Source organism: Lissotriton helveticus, chromosome 3_1 (assembly GCF_964261635.1).
Source record: "Lissotriton helveticus chromosome 3_1, aLisHel1.1, whole genome shotgun sequence".
Classification (NCBI taxonomy): domain Eukaryota; kingdom Metazoa; phylum Chordata; class Amphibia; order Caudata; family Salamandridae; genus Lissotriton; species Lissotriton helveticus.
In genome coordinates this window covers 1,906,254,542-1,906,281,603 of record NC_136061.1, presented here as the reverse complement: position 1 = coordinate 1,906,281,603, position 27,062 = coordinate 1,906,254,542, and the positions used below count along the sequence as shown (strand labels likewise).

The 27,062-nt window shown below is 43.3% G+C and overlaps 1 protein-coding gene across 1 annotated transcript in view; it reads right to left on the bottom strand.

Annotated features, from left to right (window-relative positions):
- PTDSS2 (phosphatidylserine synthase 2) overlaps positions 1 to 27,062 on the bottom strand; it is a 434,628-nt gene that overhangs the window by 133,593 nt on the left and 273,973 nt on the right. Inside the window, exons 8-9 of the mRNA XM_078682890.1 lie at positions 6,254 to 6,372; positions 3,701 to 3,815 (exon numbers count right to left, since the gene is read on the bottom strand). Coding sequence (XP_078539016.1) covers positions 3,701 to 3,815; positions 6,254 to 6,372 — 234 coding nt within the window. The remainder of the gene's footprint in view (positions 1 to 3,700; positions 3,816 to 6,253; positions 6,373 to 27,062) is intronic.

The window sequence follows — 27,062 nt, the reverse complement described above, 5'->3', positions numbered from 1 at the left end:
GCTCTTAAGGCTATTCTCCTTGCCCTGGTTATTTCCCGGGTCAATTATGCCTAGGCTGTCCTGTTTTCAGTTTCTATTTTTGGTAAATTCTGGTGGGGTTTTTTCAGTGTTTTCAATATCTTAAAAAACAGTTGTTATCAGTGGTTACACATTTTCACGCCACTAAAAATAACAGAAAAGTGTTTTTCCGGTGTTTATGGCACGTTTTGCTTTTATCATTGCTTGCTTTCTGCACTGAAAGAACATGGTATATAGACAGTGTAGGTATAGTGTAAAGAGATTTTTGCAAATGCAATCTTATTGTAGTACACCATACAATACTTCTTCAGTGAGTCTTTGGTCATGTGCGCTCGTGCTTTCCTTTCCATGTAAACTTGTGTGAAAAGGCCCTCTCAGCATTCATAGCCCCTTGGGTTGAGAACCGTCAGCTAAGGAACACAGTTGGGATGACTCTTTCTTTGATGCCACATAAAGCACAAAATGATAAATATTTGCGTTTTAGTTCCTGGGCATAAGAAAACATTGCACCAGAATGGACTAAAAAGTCAATAGCATCCCTCATTAACTTTGAAGATTGTGAAGATGCTTTCAGCATACCATCTAACAAGTGGCAAGGATCTCCTACAGGGAATCAATTCAGCTCGGGTATCAATTTTGACAGGTCATCACACACATGTTTTATATACGTAGCTGAATCACTGCAAATACAAACAATTTCTCTCCAATCTTTGTTGAACTTTGGAAGAACCTTTTTTGCAGAGCATAACAAGTGACACTGCGTTCCATGTTTTCTAAAAGTCTGGTGTCACGCTTTCACCACTATCCCAGATGCTTGGTGATATATATACTTGTCACTATACCTTGCATTTAATGTTTAAAGCCTGAGGTGTTGGCAATTCACCTGCTATCAATACTGACCCACTAGAAACTATGGTCTGATGTACTAAGGGTTTTTACCAATTCTCTGTGGGTAAATGTGACGACACATATTAGGAAAGATTTATATTAAACTAGCCATTTTACCTATCAGTGAAAGAATCTAATGCAGCCAAAATATCAAATGTGAGATTGATATGTCCTGATTCTCTACAGTTTATAAAATAATTAAACTAAACCTAAAACGTGAAACTAAACCCTGCATCTTTAGACCAAAGGCCATAAAACTGAGAAAAGTAAAAGGAAGAAGAAACAATATTTTTGTGGCATCCCTAAAGAACAACACTCAAGCAGAATAATGTTAGCCAGTCTTTCTTACTGCTAGCTTGTATAACAAAGTTAAATTTTATTGACCCCTTCAGTAAGAACAAAATGACTCTTTCATTTTCTTTTTCCTTTCTTTGAATGGCATTTAGTTTGTGGTTGTGCAGGGGTTTTTTCAGTGTTTATATGTTTTCACCGGTGAGGGCTATTTTTCTTTCAGTGGGGTTTTATCAGTTATTATAGGTTTAAACCTAAAACCCCACAGCCTAATTATGCCAATTCTCTCTATATTGGTATTCCGGCCTATGAACTACGCAGACTCCAGCTCATTCAAAATCAGGCGGCTAGGCTGATTTATAACAGGTCCAGATTCAATCATGCCCTCCCGCTGTCAAGGCAACTGCATTGGGTACCGGTGGGTCATAGATGCCTATTTAAATTAGGGTATCTTATTTTTAAATCATTAGCGGGCTTAGCTCCCTTCTATGTTGCTTCTAGGCTTTTAACCGATTCCCCTTCTAGGAATTTACAGTCTTCCTCCAAGAATCTCCTGGTTGTTCCTCGTTTTATTAGGAAGAAACACGGGGGTCGAGTTTCTCCTTTCAGGCTCCCAAATTTTGGAACTCTCTCCCTGACAATCTTCGACTTTCTCAATCCTAATTGGAGTTTCGCAAAGGTTTGAAGACCTGGTTATTCACTCGTGCTCTTGCGGTCTAATTGTCACCCTGTCTGTTGCCGACTGCCTTAGCGCCAGGAAACCTTTTTGGTATACGTGCGCTCTATAAATTTCCCTAACTTCAACTTCTTCTGGGTGTACCAGGTCTTGAATACAGGCACGAAGGCTGTCGGCCAGAACCTTCCCCAGAAGCTTGGGTTCAAAATTCAACTGTGAAATGAGGCGGTGTGAGCCTGGGTGTTCCGGGGGACGCCCGGGTTTAAGGAAAACAACAATTTTGGTGTGTCGCTAGTCAAGAGGCAAAAGGCGCTGTTCCAGGGCCTTGTGCAATGCCTTAAGTAAGTGGGACCCCAGGGTCGCCATGTGTGGGCAAAAGAAATCGCAAGGGAACCCGTTCAGACCAGGAGACCGGCCTGGGTGGAAATTATTCAATGCCGCCTGCAGTTCGTCTAACGTGATAGGGCTATCCAGCAAGTCACGCATTTCATCGGACAACCGGCTAGGGGGAATGTCAGAAAGGAAGTAGTCTATAAGGGGCTCAGCTCTCACCTCTTGCGCCTCGTACAGAGCGGTGTAGAAGGAAACAAAGGCTTGGACCACGGCCTCGGGGGAGGTACACATAGTGCCATCCAGGGCCTTCAATAGGGGAACATGTGCTGGGGTGAACCGGACCTAGCACGACCTGTGAAGCATTTGACTGGACTTGTCGCCCATTGATAAATTCTGTGCTCGGTCGCCAGCTACGCGTCTTTGGCACTGTCCGTATGTAGCTGGTGGAGCTGCAGGAGATTCTGGTGGTAACTGGGATCAGATCCCTCCATCAGTTGGGACTGCAGTTGGATCGGACGGTTCTCTAGTTCCCTCACCTGTGCCAAGCGCCGCCACTTTTCCCCCGGTGCGAAAACGAATGTCCGCCCCACTTATCGTAGGCTTAAGAGCCTCCCAGATAGTGATATGAGACGGTGAGGTGCTCACATTGAAACTGATATAGACAGTGATCGCAAGATGTAATGTCTCCTGATAATAGGCATCCCGGAGGAGCCATGGGGACATGCGCCACCTATATGGGGCCCAGTGGATCCGCAGGAGCAGCTTGAGTTAAACAGGCGAATGATCCGAGAGGCCTCTGGGCAAAATGGATGTGTGTGCCACTCTATGTATATAGCTATGTGGGAGGAAAGTATAATCAAGACGTGAAAGTGTAGGGTGGACCGCCGTTGCATATGTGAATCCCGACTCAGTAGAATGAAATGCCGGCCATGAATCCGACCAACCCAGTGTATGTACAAGCCTATACAATTTGAAGAAGGTGGGGGGATCTATCGAGCGACATCGTACGCCATCTGTCATGCGGGTCATGGTGTTCTTCCAGTTTCTACCCAGTATCATCAGGCTGCCTGGGAGGTCCTCCCAGAGCTCCGTGATTTTATTTATAAACGTCTGGCCCAGCTGTGGAGGGGCATAAACACTCCCAAATGTGATCTGTTCACCGGCAACAGTACCGAGGTCTTCCAGCTTTACTCTTTCTCACTCTATATACCATGCACTGTGCTCTTCAAGATTAGGTTCTCTTTCTGTACACGTTGGCCAACTTTGGCTGGTAAATAAGGACAGTAGAGCACACATTTTGTCTCTTTACGATCTTTAAACCAAAACATGATGCACCCATAGTAGGAGTATATCCCATGGCGATTTTTGCTACAAATAATTTTGTTATAAAAGTAAATGGAAAGGTACAGAAACATTGCACTTTTCAAACGATCACACTAAAAGTACTGCCCAGTAATGATAAACATGTCAATATTATTTAGTAACATTCCTTACTACAAAAATGATGCCACAGACGGCTAACCATCTACGAAGGTTAGATGCAGGTTTCCATTCAAATTTAACCCAGCTGTACGGTGTGAACTGAAAGGCGATTCTCTTCATTTTTCCCCTGCAAACAAAACACAACAAAGTATGTGAACATTGCATTTGCTTTGTTAGTTCAGAGTACAACATGGACTTGCAGTAGTGTACATAATTCAACAGGACAAAAAGAAAACCGCTTTGGGAATTAAAAACCTATTGCGACATGGAGACTTCAAAGTGCAAAGTGAATGCAGGGTAGATTCTCAACCCTCTGGCACTACTGGTGGAGAAACAGACACACAAAGAGACACACACAGAGACACACAACACACAGAGAGAGAGAGACACACACACTATCTATGTTGCTTTTTCAGATGCAAATGGAAGATTCCAGTGCAATCGTGGTACATATGTTAATGAAATTTCAAAAACCTGAGTAATCCCGTTCAGCTGTAGCTGTTAATACAAAATATGTAGATGAAAGCCCTCACTTTAAACCAGAAAAATGAAGTTCTTGACAGCCTTAATCACAAAATTAAAGTTTTTTGTTTCATTTTACTGACAATAACATATTTCTATTAAAATTTTATTTTATTTATTGACGGTAGACGATCACATGAAGCAGTTAATTACCTGAAACACCAGTTCTCTATAATGCGTACCTTCATTAAGTTCATAAAAACTAAATAGTCTCATCAATGCATGGGGTCCTGAAACCCTTTTAAACATGATAGGGAAATATTTTCCACATAAAGGACAAAACTAATTGAAAATCATCCATTATAAACAAGCACTGGCAAAGCAAAGTCTTACTATAATATGTCAACATAAACTAAACGTAGGGACGTACAAGTGTGCCCTTGTGCTCGCCTAGAGTTCAATGCGTTAGCACATTAAAGCCTAACTTTGGCAACGATCTTTTAACAAGACACTGCATTTGTGTCATATCAGAATGTATGCTCTGAAGACTTAGGGCCTTACTGCACGTACGGCGGTCCATAGGACCGCCGTACTTGTGGTGGAGGTCCGATCACCGCCATACTGCAGGTAGGCCCACAGTATTATGAGTGGGGCAGTCGGACCACCAGCTCCGCCAGGATCAAGTATCTCGCTGAGCAGCCACTCTGCAACCACCATGAATATGCTGGCAGTGCTGCTGCCGGCACGACCATGCATATTTTGATTTGCCTTTTCACAGCAATTTTGATGGTGGTGAGCCTGCCATGAAAAGGGTTGCGGAGAACTAAGGGGGTCCTATCAGGGCCCGCTGCCGGATTTGGTCCTGGGGGTGCATGCAGGGAGTGGCATGTTGTGCCCCCTGTAATTGCATCCCAGTTCCTGCACGGTGTGGCATGTATGCCACACAGTGCAGGAACATGCTGCAAGTGCTGTCACGGCGGCTGCCTACATGCTAGGCTCTCCTATGAACCTAGAAGCCCACCGCAGTGGCACTGCCGCAGCACCGCCCGCCCGGCGGGCATACCACAGCTTTGGCGCTCCTCCAGTGGACAGCACAACAGAGCAGTGGCGGCGGCGCTGGAGGACAGCCAAAGTCGTAATAAGGCCCATAGTGCAAAGAGACGTGTTTAACTGTCTACAGAAAAACCCTTCCACTAAGTAACCAAAAAACAAATGTTTAGGTCATCCTAAAAGATCACACACTAATAGATCCAGACAAAAATATTGATGGAGGATAAACCATAACACTGGAGAATAAACAATAGGGGCCCTATTACAAGTTGGGTGGTTAGTTCCGACCTACAAGACGGAACTATGAGTTTGGTTTTAGTTAACGCAGCCGATAATTATTGGGTGCGATAAATAACCGAACATTAGTTAAACTTCGGCAGGTCAAACCTGCCTAAATTTAACAGGGGAAAACATACGGCATTTACAGTACATGCATATTTGGTTTATTAAACACCAAAATCAACATGTTATTATACCCCAAATGCCCATGTTAACTGTTATTTATTGTACCCAATACATAACGTACCCTGTGATATAGTTATTTTTCAGGGGCGATAAATAATGCCTCAACATATAATCAGGCCCTTATACTTTATATCTCAAATGAAATCATATTTCTCCAGGCACCAAACAGTATTTAAATGTTGGTAATGTTTTTACCTCGGTATTCCGACCTGATGCTAGACTTCTTTAATCAATATTTTACAGAGACTGGAACAGTCACTTATTATATAGGATGGGTATTTACAGTGGTCAAATCAATAGAGGTGGGCCTGAGTCCTGCCAGGAGAGTAGGAAACCAGCAGTGTTGTGATGCAACTACAGAGACTCGATGTTCGCCAGGGGACTGACCCATGTGCAAAATGAGCTACTTTCTGCACTGGCACAATAGAGGTAAAAAGGTGTTGAACAACTTTTGAGGGGAATATTTTCTCTGCTGGTCCAGCTTCTTGTTCACTAGGGTGTAGTGGGCATGAACACAATTCATATTTTATGCAAAGACAAGCACAAGAACTAATAGTCACTTATGAGCAATATTAGGAAGTCACCTACCTATATGTATGAATGTGCCAAAGTCCTTGCCATTTATAAGGTTTCATTGAAAGCCACTTCAAAGTCTTCATCCCACAGTAAATTCCCAATCCGTTACATACCAGCACATCCATTATCCACTGCAAGTTAGAAAATACAGGTAAAATAAACATGTCTAAAGATGTAATTAAATGTAGTCCGTGTTGACCAACACAAATTCTCTTGATACGCATCAAAACAACAAAAAGATACCAATTTTAATCCCATGAACATCATTAAAGAGAAAGGTTTACAAAAACTGATGTTTGAATGTCTAAACAGAGTGAAATAATGAAGAAACGCCTTGAATCACACAGACACAAAGTTTAAAAAGCTGTAGAAAATATCAAGGTACTTCTGCTTAATTTTACATCCACAATCCTTTCTCGTACTAATTTTGTGTAGGGGTAGAATAACCTTTGCCATACAAACAAGTCCTTAACAAACTCTGGGATTTCAAACTCAGAGGGAATGCATAAGCTTGAAAATGAAAATAATTACTGCAATCCTAAAACGGGAGTGATTTGTTCGGTCTCATTTATCACCAGATTTTTGCAATGCTTTTTCAGTGATCTAAAAGACGCATATGCTTGCATGTCATTTCAAACATTCTGAAGATATGACTGGGTGCTCGAAAGGGTGCTTGTTGATGGCGAAGTGCTGGTCAATGGCACCTTCTTCATCGACTAACGCTTTGCCGTTGAGGACGTTGACGATGATCGACTGTATGGGTCCAGAAATGCTCATCGTCATCACCATTCCTACCGTAGACGGAGCGGACGACGTAACTGTGGTACCTGTCGCCGATCTAGTTGTCGTTGACGATGGGGTTTTGGTTTTTTCCCCTGTAGAATCTGTAGATGAGTCTCTAGGACGTTCCTTTTCCTTTCCCACCGGAGAGGTGGGGACGGATGTTGCAGGCTCCTAGGAGACTTAAAGGTGTTTTTCCTTCCTATGGTCTTTGCTTTTCTGGGAGGAATTGAGTTTATTTCCTGCCCTCACTAGGGGTATCATCCTGTGACCTGGATCTTTTGTGTGGTCTGGATGAGCTAAAACTGTCTTCTTCAGAAGACTTCTGTTGCTTGGTGGACTGGTGCCACATAAGCAGCCTCCTTTCTGTCCCTCTGAGTTTTAGAAGAATAGTTCCGACAGATCTTGCATTGTCTTACCTCATGAGAGGTATGGAAGCAGTAAATACAGTCCTTATGTGGATCATCCAAATGGACTCTCTTCCGGCCACAGGCCCTACCTGGGCGGAAGAGGCCTTTCCTATGCAACAGGCTGAAAAGATCAATCATCAGGAAAATTCCATAAGAAACGGAGTAGAACTTAGAGACTCCCTTCACACACTGTGTGGTGAAAATCTGAGGGAAACAGCCTCTGCTGGGAAGGTTCTACAGGGTGCTGGCAGCCGATTAGCTGCGTTCAACATATAGGCAATGTAAAACATGTCTCAAGGCCATTATAGCCTATGGCATTATTTAAATACTGCTTGATTCTGTTACAGTGGGACTCCCATCTCGAAGATGGGAATGATTCAGGCATGTGTATCTACGAACGATACCCAATACTGGATAATCCAGATGCTCTAAAACGTCCACAGGCCAGCTAAGAGCAGCTTGAACAGCTCAGCCAACACAGCACCACATATTTCAAAGTCAGTCACAAAATCTTAAAGCGATGAAACAAACTTATAAACTCAATCACTAATGCTCCTTCAGTCATGTTCACTACACAGAAGAGTCCAGACAGACATGACGGGAGACAAGCGGCCGTTCAACTGTCTCCTCCCCTACAAATTTGTTTACAACTCAAGATTTCAGTACCTTTTTAGTTTCTAATTCATTGTATTTTTATTTATTTACATAGGACATATGAAAGCAGTTTCTTAAAATAGATTTGACATTTTATTAAACATTTTATATACACCAAACAACACTGTAGACTTTTCCCAAACACCCGTGGACAAGATCTTTAGTAGCAGAACTAGAAGGCAATCCTCAGAAGACAAACACATTTGGAAAGTGTCACAATAGTCAAAATAGTATTATACATCAACTTTACGATACATCTATCAATAGATATTTAATTTTGTTTAGGGCTATTCGTCAAACATCAGTTTCTCTCCCCACCTCCCAACAGTATCCTGTGCGGACATCATTAAATAATTTACATAGTATTCACAGCCCCTTTCCCAGAAATAGCATCCTACTTTTCGCCAGAGAAAGCCATCCATGTAAAATTCCACAACTTACCCATCTTCTTATGTTCTGGGATTGGAACAATTTTAGCGTTATGAAAAATCTTTGAAGACCCAAGATGAATTGTTCTGACAATCTTATCTACCTTGAAATTGTCCACACGTGCACTCATATTGCAGGTTCACTCTTGGCCACTACTACTATGGCTATATATTTTGTTGGAAAACATGGAATGGATGTACCTGCATGCTCACACCAATGCAAATATATTTACATTTTATGTTTCTCTCAAGGAATACATTCTAACTTGCTTTAGGATCTTCATATATTTACCTCAAAAGTTTAAATATAAGATTGGAGGAGTCAAGTTAAGTCAGTATGTTTTAAGTCCATAAATGAAGATATACTCTTGAAGTAATGGGAGATTGTGGAGTCATTTGAAGAAACCATTGGTACAAAATGTGGGCAGGCCAAAGCTCCAAGTATCATTTTGCAACTTTCCCAGATATAAAGGGGCCACCACATTAGGGAGGAAAGCAGCTTTGGTTTAGAAACCTGCGCAAAAGAAACAATTGATGGATGGAATGCTGGACAATGCAAAATTCACCCCAAGTCACAAGGATCTGGGTTTAATCAATCATTCTTTTGCTCACCACACCACCCAAGTTTGGACCCAGCCATATCCAAATCAGTCTTGACCCTGTTCTTTGTGGGAACAGTCCAGCCCGAACTGCCAAGCCAGGTCCTCCCTGGACCAGAAACAAAGCATCCTGGGACTGGTTTCAGGGCATCACCCTTCATCAGCCAGGCTAGCTTGTATCCAAAGGTGTAGTGAGCGCGGGACCCACGTCTGGGCAATACCTTTCCCATTTAGGGTGACATATGCAAAAGAAACAATTGATGGACGGAATGCTGGACAATGCAAACTTTCACCCCCAGTCACAAGGATCTGAGTTTAATCCATCATTCTTTTGCTCACCACACCAGTTTGGACCCAGCCATATCCAAATCAGTCTAGACCCTGTTCCTTGTGGAAACAGTCCAGCCTAAACTCCCAAGCCAGGTCCTCCCTGGACCGGAAACAAGCATCCTGGGACCGGTTTTAGGGCATCACCCTTCATCAGCCAGGCTAGCTTGAATCCAGTGGTGTAGTGCGCATGGGAACCACAACTGGGCATACCCTTCCCACTTAGGGAGACCTATGCAAAAGAAACAATTGATATACGGAATGCTGTACAATGCAAACATTCACCCCCAATCACAAGGATCTGGGTTTAATCCATCATTCTTTTGCTCACCACACCACCCCAGTTCGGACCCAGCCATATCCAAATCAGTCTTGACCCTGTTCCTTGTAGGAACAGTCCAACCCGAACTGCCAAGCCTATCCTGGCTGAAGAGGGGTGAAACCCCGAAACCGGTTCCAGGATGCTTGTTTCCAGTCCAGAGAGGAATTGGACTGACAGTTCGGGCTGGACTGTTCCCATTGGGAGCAGAGTCAAGACTGATTTGCATATGGCTGGGTCCAAGCTGGAATGGCATGGTGAGCAAATAAACTATGGATTTAGGCCCATATCTCTGTGCTGGGGTGAATGTATGACATTGTTCTGCATTCTGTCCATCAATTGTTCTTTTTGCATTGGTTTAGAAACCAGCGGCAACAAGCCCGCCTGAGCAGCCAATGTTAGAGGTATGGGAACACCACGATTCCAGATCTATGCAGACGTACCGCACCCACAACCTTCACATTTGTAAAGACTCAGGGTGCTGAAGGCAAACTGAATGGAAGACCGAGACCTGGTAATGGGTATAACCTAGTAGGTAATTTTCTGTCTAACTGTAGGATCAGTAAGTGAAATAGCATCCTGTAGGTTATAGGACAACATTCAGTTTTTCGCTTCTAGTACCAGAAATACCCGAGACTGCCTCCTGAAATTTCTTTGGCAAAGATAAAAGCTCAAGAGCCTGAGATCTAGGCTGTAATGAAGACTGGTAGTAAGGGATCTTGGGAGGTGTCTGTTAGAAGGGAAGGGCATAACTTTTTCTAAGATCTGTAAGACTCACTGATCTGATGTGAAGGCCTTCCAGGAATGCAGAAAGGAAGACACTTTTCCTCCCACTGGCTGCACATACTCATCTAAGGGGAAGTTAAAGTGTTTTTCCAGGTATTGTGAAGTCAAGGAAGAGGAAAAAGTGGAGGAGGGTTGCTGGAGTTGTCAGCCTTTTCCTTTACCTATACCCCTGTTTTACAGAAACGTATTTGGATGTTGAATGGGATGGGAGGGTTGACGTTGGTGAAAGTCAACCCTCTTGGAGAAGCCACAAAGCTTCCGAGCTGTGCAGCAGCAGTTCCGGCGCTGCCGAAGCAGGCTGCAAGATCACAGTTGGTATGTATGCTAGACCTGGCATCAATTGTCGGGAGCGGTAGAAGGGGCACTCTTTCTCAGAAGGCCAGGAAATCAGCAGTGTCTGAAATTGAAGGGGGCAGCACATTCTCCGCCTCACTGCTCTTCTTGTCATCACTGGACACTACTTGAGGCATCTAGATGCCTGATCTGAATTAAGTCCAAATATCTTGCCAAAGTTCACAAATTTGCGTGGTGGTCCGGGGTTGTGATTCCTCTTTGTAAAATATATACCTCTCACACGCATGGGTAGAGCCTAAAGGTACATTTTACGAATATGGTCTACATTTGAAAAAAGTCATGTGTATGGGCTCCAGAGTAATGCTGTTTTAAAACAGCCGATTCAAGTATTGGGGATTCTCCACCAAACAAAGAGTAACACTTTAACTTATGTGACACTGAAATGATGGAGAAATAGAATTTAAAAGGGCAGAGTCTTCTCATAAATATACAGGCCCTGGACAATCACTTCAAGCCAGTTCAAATATGCCGCTATGCTGCTTATCAACCACTACAAGCACGCACAAACAGGTTTCAGTAGAAATAGGTTACTTAATCCTCCATCTGAGAAGACCTAACAAGACAGAGAATCTTCTGACGTACCTGCATCTTCATCCTCCTACACCTTTCAGAAGCCTTTGAGACAGTCAATGAAGGGAAACTCAAAAGGGCAGAACACCTTAGCTCAAGTACGAAAGACTAACTGGCTCAAACCCCTTACCTCAGACATAAAGATAGATCTATTATTTCTACTCCAAACTACGGAAGGTACAATGAGTCCTCCTCCAAGGATCGACAATTCCTCCACTTCTAACAACAACTTAATCCATCTTGCCTCACAAATTAAATCTTTTGCACACATATGCCACATGTATGTAGAAGGTGCCCAAATGATAATTAGTATAAATAAAAATAACCATGATGGCCGAAATTTAATCTTGGACTGCTTAGATAAAATAGAAAGAGGATGGCTGATAACCACTTAAACCTTTAACTAGGTAAAGGTTAAGAGATATGTGGATATAAATCCAATTCCTAACACCATCCCATGGAAACAGGAAAGTCCCTGCCGAGTAACATGGCTAAAACCTCCGAAGGTCCACTTCGATGCCTTAAGTAAACAGAATGGTTAAATAACATTTTTCAAATTAGATAGTTGAGATGACTCTTCCTGTTAATAAATGCCCAACAAAAAATGAATTGCAGTTATGACCCTCGACCTTTCCAGAATGGATTAAGCAAATGGTTTATATTTCGGCGTTCTAACTAATTTAGAGATGGAAGAAGGTATGAAATGCATCTGCAGACCTTATTTCATACGAACCCTCTGATCGCATCACAAAAGCCATAAGAGCTGTCCATCTGGTTTACACAATCAGGTACTCCTGGGCATATCTCCTCAAATCATGAAACAAGTTTGGTGAACATTTGGCTAACTCCTGCTTGGTATTGTGATCTATCTTTATAGCCAAGACACAATCACTCACTTCATAGCATTAGCTCCATTACAAATTTGTTCCAGAATTGAATTAAGACCACGAATCATAAGCTATATTCAAATAAGTGACATTCACAACCTCTTAACACTCCTCACTCCCAAAAACGTGTCAAGCTTTCTTATGTTATTTGCAGCAGTTCGCATGTAAGCCTTCATAATATTTTCCCCATAAAATATCCTTCTCTCTGCCCTCCAACATTTTAAGGTATCCACGGTGTGTGGCTCCTCCTGGAAGAACATGGTCAGTTCTGGGACATTTATAAAAATGGCATCAACAAAATATTTTCTGTGCTAAGATGACTTTCTACCCAGCTTTCAGAACAAGCAAAGTTGTAAAAAAATAAAAAAAATAAAACGTTATTACCCATACTGTTTGAAATTTTGTAAGTGGAGGTCAATATTTGTTTTTGTGGATTCTCTCTACTTGACATTTGTGGGGAACAGAGGTGTGACCCCAGAAACCTGCACATTTCTGAAAAGTAGACTAAAGTTTTAATTTAGTAAGGGGTCTCGAATAGATTATCCATTGTTTTCCCGAAGAAATTGATGAACACTTTTCTTTTGTACTGGCGACTGATCAAAGTAATAAAAGTATTATGCCACTATGATCATCAGATTTTTCTGGTTACAAAGCTATAGGCAGTGTTTGTCAGTTGTTCAAAAAGATGTGATAGGCATAGTGATTAACTGACCTGTGGCTTATAATGATTTTTCTTCTTTTTTTTTTTAGACCATGCATCGATTCAGGAGGTAAAATCTAGTTCATGAAAACCATTTAAAAAATGGCATCTGTTTTGCCTCGTCCATTCGCCTATCCACAATTGGGAAAATGAAGCTATTGATCTGGGTTTAATAAGAGGTTAGCTAAACATGTACACTACCACACCCATTACATACGTTCACTTGCAGTGGGTCTTCTCTAACCTGCCTAACAAAGTGCATTCAAAATAATCTTGTTTTGGCACCATGAAACCAGGATTACCCACAACATGCTTGGGATTTCCTTATTTGTGTCACGGTGAACATATTGCAGGGATTACAACCATCATGCCAAGGCCTGCATGTTGTTGGAGATTTACACTATTGTGCCAGGGTAATGAGCAATATTTACATTTTCAACTGCCTCAGAATTTACAAAGGCTGCAAGTATTATGCATGCTTCCCGGAGTGAGGGTCAGACTTTTGGTGTTTCTTTTTACATTGGGGGGAGGTGGGAGGGGGTGGGTGGGGCGGGTTTAACTTCTTGGGAAATCCTGCTGCGAGACTCTCACCCATGGGTGATATTTTTAGGGGTCCGAACATAGTTTCATTTTTCTTGGGTGCTGTCTATTATCTGGGGGAATCAGGAAGGGGGGGCTTTTGCCTAAATGCTTATGTTTCCTGAGTTGTGCAGATTAATTTTTAGGAAGGCTTATGTTTCAGGGGAGAGTTAGAGTTCCTAGGGCACTTAACTTTTGATGGGGCACGTTTCCTAGGAGGGATCAAGACAGCAGCAGGGTGATATGCAGGAGCAGTAGCATCAGTAAGGCCATGGTGCCAAGTGTCACGGGAACCAGAGACAAATCACCGCCATTACCACAACAGCACTTCTGCAAAGCCCTGAACGTGACCTTGGATAACCACAACAACCTCCGTGCTCTGCCAGTCAAAGTGAGGTGGGTGGATTATACATTAACCCCTTCCATTCTGCCGTCGGCCATTGGCCGACGGCAGCACTACCTCGCAGGAGCTGCCGTCGGCCAATGGCCGACGCGGCCCGCCTGTTTTGCGGAAGTGCAGCACTGCCGCAAAACGGGCAGCGCAGCCGAGGGGTTAAATACAGGTTCAGTGACGATGAGAGAGTTGGGCGATCTGTTGTCACATAAACCACGCAGCCCAACCTGAGAAGCATCCTATCCAAACTTGATTTATACCTAGTCCTTGTCCATCCTCTAGAGCTACTGTCATTAATATATTCTGGAACCGGGGTCTAGGTCACCCTTGGATTGGTAATTTATTGCAGACACAAACAGCTCCACAGCCTGCAGCAGCAGGACAGTCTGGCTCCCATTCTTCCCCATCCCAGACAGGGGGGCTTTCTCTCTTCTGGGCTCTGTCGTGCAGCACTCACAGGCGACACATCATGGAGTGGAGGCAACTGGGATGGCACATGGGGCTGCAGCAAACACAGATAAGATGATGGACGGAGTGCTGGAACTTTTCAGACACTCGCCCCAAGTCACAGATCCGGGTTTAATCCATCATTGTTCTGCTGCTCACCTAGTGTGGACCCAGCCATATGCAAATCAGTCCTGACCCTGTTCCTAATGGGAACAGTCCAGCCCAAACTGCCTGGTCCTCCCTGGTCTGGAAAGAAGCATCGTGGGACCGTTTTCCTGGTTTCATTCCTCATCAACCAGGCTAGCTTGAGCCCAGTGGCAAAGAGAGAAAGTGACCCACATCTGAGCATACCCTGGCCACTTAGGGTGAACACAGCAAACACATTAAGATGATGGACAGAGTGATGAAACTTTTCAGATACTCACCCCCAGTCACAGATCTGGGTTTAATCCATAATAGTTATTCTGCTCACTGCAGCACCATCACACACGGATGGACAGTCGCAGCACTGTTCTGAGCCCCCCCCCAAGAAGCCGGTTAGCCTCCTAGTCACAATGAACAAGTCTGCTCAACAACTACTACTGCTTCCAAAACAAGTACAATGGGGGCAATGGTGGAACAATATGCTGCCCTCTGTCATTTCATCTTAAATGCAAGGGAGAGGCAGTGCAGGCACTGATGCACAGGGAATCTTTGAATGTGCCTTATGCCTAAAGACATACAACCAACCCTTTTCTATATTAATCCAATGAGGCTTTGTTTCAGTGATGCTGCAGCTATGAGGCTGCACTGAGGCAAAACCGACAAAATGGGTATGAAGAAAAGCTATGCATTTTTAAAGGAGGCCTAAGAAACTGGAGTTTAGGAATAGGGATTATTCCTACCACACTGAATTTGGAATTACTCATTGCATAAGGAGTTTATGGACGTTTTCAGAATGTACAAAATGGCAGCTAAAGTAAGAGAGAAATTCAATAGAAATAATACTCCACTATGCTGCATTCCCATACTTCTCCCGATAGAAAAAAAACCAAATGTTTAAGAAGAACTATTCAACAGGACATGAAAAGGCCAAAAGCACACCATGGCAATGTCAAGATGTTTGCTTTGAGTCACATCAATTCTTGGGAAGGAATAGTTATGGTATATAAGCCCGGAGCAGGTCAGCACCCATGGAAACCTACCACCCATAACATTTCTGACATCTAAACACCTGGGGGAGTCCAGGGTGGTGTGGCTTGCATGATTCGAACTACATTTCCTTCCCCAGAATGCCCTGCAACGTTGGCGAACCTCACAGATTTACCTTACAATTCTATGAGGAAAAGGAATAGAATATGCAGGAGCTGACACATGATCTACCAGGGTTGAGTTTCTTGCAAGGATCCCACTAGGGTCTCCTAAAGAAAATGCACTGAAAAAGTCATATCTATGACTAGAAACACCCACATTCCTCTCACTATCCATGGGAATGACAGCAGTAACCAGGCCCGGGGTCAGTCACCACTAACAGAACCCAAACATGCCTAGCTTTCTCTGAAAACTAAAGACTAAGTGGAATTTAGGGGGGCGTGGCTTGTGTGAATCCATGGCTGTAACCCAGAATGCCTTTCACATATCATAACTATGCCTTGAAAAAACACTTCCTCATGCTTTCAATGGCAAACAGATGCAATATAGGGCCCATAAGGATATGTTACTTACCTGTGGCAAACAGATGCAATATAGGGCCCATAAGGATAAGTTACTTACCTGTAATCCTAGTTCTCTTCCAGGGGTATCCTCAAAGTCATAAGTACTGAATATTCCAGGTCCTGTGCAGGGACCTCGGAATCTATAAACGAATTATATATGAAAACACACATATATATATATATATACATATATATATGTATAGATATTCTTTCATACCATGCTTCACGATAAAAGACGGCGCTGACTCCGTGAATCTTAATCCAAACTTTTATTCTAGATCAGTTTCTGCTTAGACGCGTTTCGGCGTTCCCGCCTTGTTCACTACATCTGCCGTTCTGTTAAGGGCATACATATATACAGAAACATGGGTGTGTCATTGTCTTCGTGTTTACAGGTTAGAACCAGATGTTGCCATGGTTACATTTTGGCATTTGGTTCATAGACATAAACAAGTGCATGACTTGCACTTTAGACCTGTAACGTTTAGTCTTTTCACACTTTTTTTATATAATTACAAGGCATGTTTAGAAAACATTTTGCACTTATTTTCTCACCAAACAAACGTGTTTTTGTATTTATGACCTTCTCGCCATGCAGCATGTTAAAATTATCACAGCCGCATTAAAGTCATATTTAAACAATTATAGTCCAAACAGTGAAAAAGGTGTTTACACAATGTTCTACATAGCCCCATCAGTCCCTGCCATTGTAGTTCCAATCTACAGGTCCTACTATAGTTGGCCGTAAGGTTTGCCTGTATGCTACTTCCCTGCTCAGGATTGTTTAGGGAAGCCGTTGTCATGTGCAGAGGGATCCTGACAGTTTCCCCTTGGGGGTTGCGTGCGTGGGACATGCATTCAATCGTGTCATATGCCCTTGGGTAAGTATATGTTATGTGTGGCGCCGCAGTTGTTGACAGGATACGAGACACGCAAAGTGCAGTCTCTCTCGCTCTGTGGGACATCAGTCACATGTTAATGTGCACGATCTCTCCTGTGTGTGCGTTGCTCCTTACGCTAATATAATTGCGGGTGTCCGAATCTAGTGTTGGCCCCACCAGAGTATCACGGCCAGGCCAGATTAGCTGCCCCTGAGTGAGTGGCATATTGTAGATAACTGCCCAGGCATATTTTAGAGCGCGTGTCACACGGAAGTGTTCCGTATCGCTCAGATTTGGTAACTAAAATGACTCAGTAGTTCTAGAAAGCCATTATATTAGTGGGATTTTGGCCGTTGGGTTATGGGGGACCCTTGTGAACAAGCTCGTGCATGTACCTGTACTCCAAGTGGAGTAAGTGGTTCAGGGAACTGGGTGTAGTCTTGTGTATTGTGGTGGTGAATGTGATTAAATTTATTATGAGGTGATGTGCTCCTATGACGTATTGTCATGTGCTTTGCGTGCTCCTTGTGCCCCATGTGTATAACCCGTGAGTTGTCTAGTACGTGAACTGCAGATGTTAACGAATGGTACACGGGGAAAGGAGACAGACAGATGATCTTAGAGGTGAACACTTAAGGCTTCGTCCGCATTCAGGCCGAATGGGATCTTGGAATTCAAAAGTATGATGTACCTTGACTCCAAGCGGCGTAACGCCAAAGGGCGGTTACCTCCTCTTATGTTTTTCGGAATGCTGTCAATGACAAAGTATTGGATATTGTCTGCATTCCCCTTGTGTGACTCATGAATGTGCCTAGCTACTGGGTACGCTGGGTCATTATTAGCAATCGCTCGCAAGTGCTGTAAAATACGCACATGGGCTGGATGGATTGTGGATCCTACATATCTCTTACCACATGTACAAACCAAAACATATACTGCAAAGTCTGTTTTGCATGAGAACGAGTCCCTCAGCATGTATGGTTTGTTTCTAAACGGAACATGAACCTTGGTGGTGTTCACGCCGTGTGTACACGCCTTACATTTGTTGCACTTTTTGAAACTTTTTTGGGAATCTAGCCAATTTTTAGTCTTTTTGAGTGCTGGTGCGTTGCAGACAATTTCATTTCTCATTGACTTTGCCTTTCTAAATGTCAAAGGATTTTTTCCCACTGTCTCGCCTATGCTTGCATCACAGCGGACTAGAGGCCAGTGTCTCCTCAGGATTTTTCGGAGATTAGTGTGGTATCTGTTATACCCAGTTATTAACCTCGGGGGATTTTTCCTTTTGGAGTCAGGTTCCTTGGCCCTTGTCCTCGTATCTGGAGGAGGCTCTAAAACAATTGGGTGACAGACTATGCTATGGCAGGTGTGATCGGTCAGTATTCAAACAGGCATGGGAGAGGTTGAACTCAAAATTATACACGTGGAGAGGACAAGGTCTTCTAAGTGGGGATGAGCTTAAATTTTTGAAAACTAACCATCCGATAACTCCAGTGTTTTATCTGATCCCCAAGATCCATAAGGACAGTGCTAAGCCACCTGGGAGGCCCATAATCTCAGCATGTGGGGGGACATTTGAAAAAGTGTCGAGGTATATTGACCATTTCCTCCAAGACTTTGTGAAATCCCTACCATCATATATCAGAGACACCATGGATTTTTTACAAAAGATTAAATCTGTGAAGTGGACTACAGAATACTTATTGGTGACATTGGATGTCACTGCCCTCTACACAAGTATCAACCATGTAGACGGAGTGAGGGCAGTGAAACATTTTTTGAGTAAAAGACCAATGTGTATGCTTGAACATAATAATATGTTGGTGGAGATGTTGGAAATGTGTCTTAATAACAACTACTTTTTATTCCAAAACCAAATGTTCCAGCAATTGCGAGGAGTGGCAATGGGGGCCTGCTTCTCTCCCAGTTACTCATGTTTGCACATGGGGCTGTGGGAGGAGCAGGTCCTAGGCAATGCATTTAGTGAAATCATGTCCAGTAAGATAATATCTTGGTACAGATTTATAGACGATTTGTTTATAATCTGGAAGGGGACAGTAAGTGAGGTGGAACAATTCATCAGCAATATCAATCAAAATGAATTGAATTTACACTTCACAGGCACCATCAGTGAAAGTAAAGTAAATTTTCTTGATGTAGAGGTCTATGTAGAGGAAGGCGAACTGCAGACTAAATTACATCGCAAAAAAACTGCAGGGAATACAATCCTCCATGCCTCGAGTCAACACCCCAACCATCTAATCCGCAGTATCCCCTACGGGGAGATGCTGAGGATTAGACGTATTTGCAGTACAGATGTAGCCTGCCATGAAGCACAGAAAGAAAGCAAGGAAAGGTTCCTACAGAGGGGCTACACAACTAGTGTGGTGTCTAGAGCAATTGAAAGGTCTAATGCGGCCACAATATCCCAGATAACATCAATGGGGGTAGAATCTATAGTGTCAAGAAAAGCAGAGGGACAACCAAGACTAATTCTGGGCTTTAGTAGCCAGCATAGACTGATAAAGAACATTGTTAAAAAGAACTGGCACATAGTCACAGAGGACCCTGTGATTGGTAGAACAATAGCAGCCTTTCCGGCTATTACGTATAGCCGTGCAAGGTCTATGAACGACATGTTAGTCAGCAGTAGCCCGGAAATACCAACTAAAAGCAACTGGTTGGGTAAAAGTAGGGGGTTCCTCAAATGTGCCGTATGTAAGGCGTGCACCATAGGAAAGAACAAAACATCATACAGTTCTCCGTTCAGTGAAACGGAAATTCCTATTTCTAAGAAGATAACCTGCAAGTCAGATTATGTCATCTATGTCTTAGAATGCATTTGTGGACTTTGCTACGTTGGTAGCACGAAATTACAAGTCCACAGGCGCATATTGCAGCATATGAGGGCAGTCACTAACAAGGACGAAGCTTATCCTGTGGCTAGGCATGTTAATTTATGCCACAAGGGAGATATGAACTGCCTGAGATATTTTGCAATAGATATGGTGCTGCCAGCACGCCGGGGTGGAAACAGAGAGGCAAAATTGAGAGTTCTGGAAACCCGGTATATTCTTGAACTTGACACTAAGACACCGTCGGGTCTCAACGCGACTGAAGATTTGTATACTTGCTTACATTTGTAATAACAACAGGAGCGAGTGTGGTAAATCAGTTGGTAATAATGCACAAATACATCAAGATATGGGGAAAATCGTAACAAGCTGTAATATCAAGTCTGCCAGATTTTTAAAATAACAATAGTAAGGACACTTAACTAGGTAACAATCACATTATTTTTTTCTTCTAGTGGTGCTTGGATAGAACGAGATATAATTGCAGGCAATGTAGTAGCAGTGGTCCGGAATTTCATTGACAATGCCCACTTGGGCGGAATTATTTTTAAACCTCATAAAAACAATAGACTTCCCCTTTGGAAATTTGCACAATGCACTTTATTGTCTTGCTATTTTGCACAGAGAGTATTTTTGCACAGTGATTATTTATGATCTCTTGTATATAGGTGTATTGCAATTTTGCACATGTATGAATATTTATTTTAAATATTTATTGTATTTATTGCGGAATTTTGCACAAATCCAAGGGTTGTACTATCATAATGTTGAAACGAGGTTTGAAAATAACATGAAAACAATGTAAATATTGGTTTGTCACAAAAATCCGGTCTAGGCTGAAGTATTTTTTTCATTTCTATAGGCTTGGAATCATGTGACCGATCCAGCACTACAAATCACTGGGTGTGTTTTGACCATGTCATGTGATCAAGGGCTTCAGGGCCCGAAACGCGTCATGGCGACCAAGAGGGAGCACAGAAAATAAAGCGTTAAAATCATTCGTATGGGTCCGTTCCGTTATTTGGCATGCATGCTGTGTTAGCTGAATTTTCGGAGTTCCTGACATATATATATATATATATATATATATATATATATATATATATATATAATTTTTTTCACCAAACCAATGCAGCCTCCCGTCATACATTAGAGGCTAATCATTGCTCTGAAAGACATCTGTTTTGGGCAATTATATATTGTATAAAAAAGGTAAAAAAAGGAAGGGCAAGAATCACTTGAACTCTTTAATGAGCAGAAGAAAATTAAACTGTAAAACAGCAGGCATTGATAGCCCATAGGCTGCATTGTAAACTCAATAACATAGAAAATGAAAGCACTTGTTAGCATAAACTGGCACAGTGACTTCGAGGCAGCTATGACCCCCAACTTCCCATCATGCTTCAGGGATGACAGTTAGGTCAGTAGTTCTTTGCAGAGACCCAAGGATTAGGGCACAAAGATATTACTTTAAAAATGTCTCTTTTGCCTGGGGAAGTGGGTGGGTTGCTTATGACTTTGGTGAGGATACCCCTAGAAGAGAACTAGGATTACAGGTACCAAACTTACCCTTCTCAATAGACAAAAAAATATATATAAAATGATTTCAGTATTGAAATAGATTACTCAAGGAGGCCTGGCCGACTTGTGTCTACTCTGGCATCAGAGTCGAGACAATGTCTTGTGAACGTATGTAACTGTTGCCAAGTAGCTGCTTTGCAGATCTCAGCAATCGGTACATTATGTAGAAAAGCTAATGCTGCTGCGTTCTCTCTAGTGGATTGAGCCTTGGGGGTTGAAAAGAGGGGCTAATTTGACAATTGGTATGTTAGTTTGATACATGACCCTATCCATCTTGAGAAGGAGCGCTTAAAGGCTGGGAAACCGGTTCTGGTAGAACCATAGCTTATAAATAGTTTATCAGATTTCCTAACCTATTTAGACTTGTCCAAATAAAACTTTGAGACCCTTTTAAGGTCTAGAGAATGAAGGGACCTCTCAGCTGGCATAGAGGGATTAAGAAACAAGCATTGGCATAGCCAATAGGTCTTGCCTTTGGGACCTTATAAGTGTTTAGCCATGATGCAACAGTTGATGTTGTTGCACCAAGGATATTGTGCTGCATAACTAAATACTTATAAGGTCCCAAAAGTTAGACCTATTGGTTATGCCAATGCTTATTTTATCTTAGTGAAGTTAAGAAAACCTGCCTCTTTTAGAGGAACCCCTCTCCTTTTCATAATACTTAAAACACTGATGCAGTGTTTTGCGAAAATGTGCAATCAGTAAATGTGGGGCACTTTTTTTTTTTTTTTTAGGTTGCATGGTCCGATTTTTGATTTCAATCCAACCCTGTGATCCCCCGTAAACTGACTCTATGACTGCTTTTGATACTAGGAGATGCCCATCTCTCTCCTCACGCTACAGACATGTTGAGCAAATCTCCCAGCCTCACCACCTGTCCCCAGTTCGTCCCGGTCCCGCTGCCTCTGTGCAAATGCACCCTGCTCAGATCTTGATCACCAGATCCCATCATAAAGTCCAGGTTATTCCAAATGCCGGTTTCTGTCACCCAATGCACTTGGTTTCAGTTTTTTCACAATTATGTTGTTTTCTCTACCAAATTGAAAAGCATTCTAATGTCAACCTAATAACGTCTGGAGTGGTGCCATAGAAAACCTCAAATAGGTGGACGAAAAAAGCACTGTGTGTGCTTCGATGAGGCCCAGCCAGCAGGCGGCACTACAAAGAGGCATGCAGTCCATGCAGTGGTGCGGACACTAGCTCCTTCAATCCGCCTCGCAAAGGGGAAAGAGGGCCCTGTACGTCACAGCTCTTTATCCACCACTCTCCTGTCGAAGGTGGGGTCAGAAACCCCTTTGGTGGGATAGTTGGGATACTGATAACGCACTAAAGCCAGTTGGCGGGTGGGGGTATTGTTGTATGGCTGATGTCCACTCGCTGAAGGATCAACCACTGCAGTCAATGGAGATCATTTGTTATTTTGTCATTGTATTTATATAGCGCTGTATACATATAGCTGTCCTTAGCTAATACCTTTCGATTTTACCAAAATAATTGTAAATAGAGGAACAGACAGGGAGGCAGGCAGAACGATATATAGATAGACAGACCAGACAGAATAGACAGAATACATAGAATAGATAATATGGATTAGATAGGTAGATAGAGGGTCTAAATGCTGCCTGGAAAACATTGGGTGTGGAAATTGTGGAAGGCGGGGTAAGTGTGCTTCGCTACTGGTTACACTGTGCTGCTCCGTAAACCCCTAGTGGCTCTCCCCACTGCTTGCGCCCCAGCCATCACAGCGCCCAAGATCCACGCTCAGGGTGTGCACTAGCACCCCGACACCCCAGGCCAGTGAGCAGTATGGCACTTTAAACAGCAGAGGGCCCCCCCTCCCGCTGGAGCCAGGCTGCAGGCGAACGAGAACCATGATGCGCTTGTCTGGACCATGCGCCAGGCAGTCGTTCAATGTATTGGCGCTATAGGGAAAAGAAAAGCAGTGCGATCAAATCAAACTTAATTGTGTTGTTTAAAGACCTGACTAAATAAACATTTCTTTGACTGACTTACTGGCTCTCAAATCAAATATCATTGCCAAACAAGCAAGATAGCTCAGCAGGTTAAGCATTCGCAACTGGGGCAGGTGCTGCCTTTTGAGTCACAGGCTCGAATGAGATAAGAACTAGTTCAGCCTTTCATTCTTAAAAAATGCTTATAAGTCGACCCACCACCCAAAAACAGAGGAGCAGTAAAATGTGCACCCCTCGACTTTGACTTCACACCGGTTTAACAATTGGTGCTTGTGCCGTGACTTCATCAACTCCTAACTCCCAACAAGAAGACGCTGGTACGACTACGGCACTCATTTCATCCACCCCGGATGGGAGACAGCTGGGGGTACACAACAGGCCGTGCCTCTGAATCCAAAGCAGCTGAGGGGTAGCCCAGTGGATGCAGTTCCTGCTGAAAAGCTTTGCTGTGTGATGTGCAGATCTTGGGATCGAACAGTTGACTCGGGTGACAACTGAAGAACCGATGGCCACAACAATGACGCTGGAAAGATAAGCGCCACTTCAGCACGTGATGCGAGCTATGCAACTGCCTGCGATCATTTTTACAGTAGACGTGGTCTTTCTATGTATTCTTTTATTGCATTTATTTTGAATAGTCCTCACAGACTTCAGAGCCTCTAGCTCTTAGGGTAACGGATGCTGGTATTATAATACTGGTCTGTTCCATTGGCCGCGGGCGATGTAATTCGCAGTGTCACACTTTATGTAACCCCACAAAATAATAAAACAAGCTATTTAAAAATAGAAATCTGCCTTTGCTACTCAGTGGTGTCCCACGAGGCCCTCTGGACTGAAAGGCAATTCTGCCGGTTACATGTTTTTTACTGCACATTTGGAGTGTCACCTCTCTATAGAGTCCCCAGAGCCCCCATCCCCTCCACAAAACGTTAATAAAAGTACAGCCATCTGAGATCCGCGTATCCCTTTTCAAAGCGAGGCCTGCGCGGGGTATTACCCTCAAATACCATTGCTGTCTACTCTTCCTAGCTGCGGGGTTAAACTCTGAGCACTTCCCTTTGAAGTGTTGATCCTTTTATCTGTGGCCGTACTCAGGAATTTAAGAAGAACCGTCATGCACAGGGCGGACGCCGAATAAAAGGTGTGATCCCCTTTAAAAGGGAACCCTTGGCGAAGGGGAAGGGGCGCTGCTTCCTGTCACAGTGCTCCCAAAAAGCTACCAGCCATTTTCAAATAATCACAAAAAAATAAAGCAAATGTGATGGTTTAGGGAAGAAAGGAGAGGGTGGGAGCTCAGTATCAAAGCCGGGAGTTAAGGGGGGGCATAATGAAGCATAAGCATTAAAAATGCAATAGGTCTCGCCTTTTATTAAGTTAAAGCCATTTGCTTTGCTATACAATACCATTAGCAAAGCAAATGGCTTTAACTTAAAGGCAAGACCCATTGCATTTTCAATGCTTGTTTATTTCTGCATCAACTTTTATGAATCCAGATCGTCCTTGCTCCAGCCTAGAATCACGCCTCATAGTTCATCAACAGTGCCCCATGGCCAAACATCTAACCTCTTAACAGGTTTATTCGGCTTTGCAGACCTGGGTAAATGAATGAATAAAATGAAAAACGTGCCACTGTGCTCAAGCGCCTACATTTTCCCCAAACACCCAGACTCTGGAATCAGTCCTGGGCAAACCTCACTAGACACCCCAGGTTTAAAAAAAAAAAAAAAAAAACGTTTGCAGATTTATATAGCGAACTTGACCCGAAGGTATTAGAGCGCTATATAAAATCTCCAAAAAAACCCCAAAAACCTGGGGTTGCCCAGAATCACAGATGTGGGTTTCCCAGTTCCAAAGACGGCAGTCTAGCCGTGAGACCACATCCCCTCCCCAAGGATGAACCAGATCTACCTTTCACTCCACAGGCCTCACGATTTGAGGAAAGGGGTCCTCTCCATTCCCGAATAACTGCAAACCCTCTGGCACAGGTCATTGGCAAAAACTATTCCTGAAATTTCTGAAACACGTTATCCTACATGATGTAATGCTGTACAAGAACATTAATTATCAACTGGAGCAATAATAACGCCCCCAACTCAACTACCACTAATGAGGAAATTACTAACCACAGACCAGAACATTTGCCTTACTTCTGGTTACTGACAACTTCACAGAAGTATACTCAAAAACCCTGCATGCTCTCGCCCCCTTCAGCACGCTTGGTTAATCTCATCTCTGTGGCACTTTGACGACAGTGAGGCGCACAACGAGAAAAGCATGCACTTTTTATTTCACTTGACCCAAAACAGTAATTGTGGATAACGCGCGTTTATATCCCATTGCTCCAATTCCTAACTTGCTGAGAGTAGGTTGCACAAAATACACTGAAAATTACACGTAACGATAACAGCGATTTCTGAAGATGCATCGATGGGCTTTCTTGCTCTAATTCACTGTGATCATGAGGATATGGAGACATGTGACTAGCAAATTACGCACTCATCTTTGCAGCAGGCGCCATAGTTAAAATGTTAGCCGGTTATACATATTGTAGGCCTATTAACCCAAAGAAGACCTCCAAGTGAGCCAAGACAGAAGCAGGACATGCTACCTCACACAATAGCGTGGATACATTGGTGGTGCACTGCATCACCGTCAACAGTACGGTTCTCCCTTGTCCAGAGCCGTGCACGACCCTCACCCGGGTCTGCTCCTCACAACTTATTTAAAACAAAACGGGAGTGGCCCCACTCACCAAGAGACGGGGTACCAATATAGATAGTGTAAAAAGGAAATGCCACCACTTAGTTATCAGACACTCAGCCTTAGGCTCACAAATACACTAAATCCGGACCCATAAATCAATTGTCATTTCCCAAGAGAAATTTTACCTTTTTACACTGCTCCTCACAACTGCCAACTTCACAATGCCACCAGCTCAAGCTAGACATTGGATTGCACACTTCCTGCTCAGGAGTCAGAAGAGAGCCCACACCTATTATTGCCCATTCAATCCATGGCCTCTTGTGGAAAGAAAACTAGGCATTTAGTTCCATAAGTCTAGCATTAGGCACATCATGAATGTGATCATATAAAGCAAGATCACTAGTGGCTTGAGGCGTTGCAGAGAGCGGTTGCCTGAGCCCACAATGGTTCGTGCAGAACATGATTAGAATCTACAGTGAAAGTGAATATTCTCCAGACTTACAGGAAGCCCTCGAGACATTTACTCCATTGAAAGCAGCGCATGCGGTCCCGCCAGAGCCCGTGCGAAATTAAACAAGTTCATGACACAGCCGATGTCAGTCACAAAGCACCTCGCACTGAAGGGGAAAAAAGAGGAAAAGAGGAGTAGAGGACGAGGCAGCAGACGGAGTTGAGAGAAGAGGGGGCCGGCCCCTGTTACCCTTCCCGGAACGAGCAGAGGCACCATATGTGTGCAAGTTAATTACAAACATATGGTGTCCAAGCTCGCTCCCGCAAGGGAATCTCCAGACGTGCACGTGTAGCCATTAAAAGCAATGGAATGCAGGCACGTTCTTGGCTGAAAAGGCGCATTGATGGCTAAAGGACTTTCTCCGATGCAGTGCATGCACGCTGCGT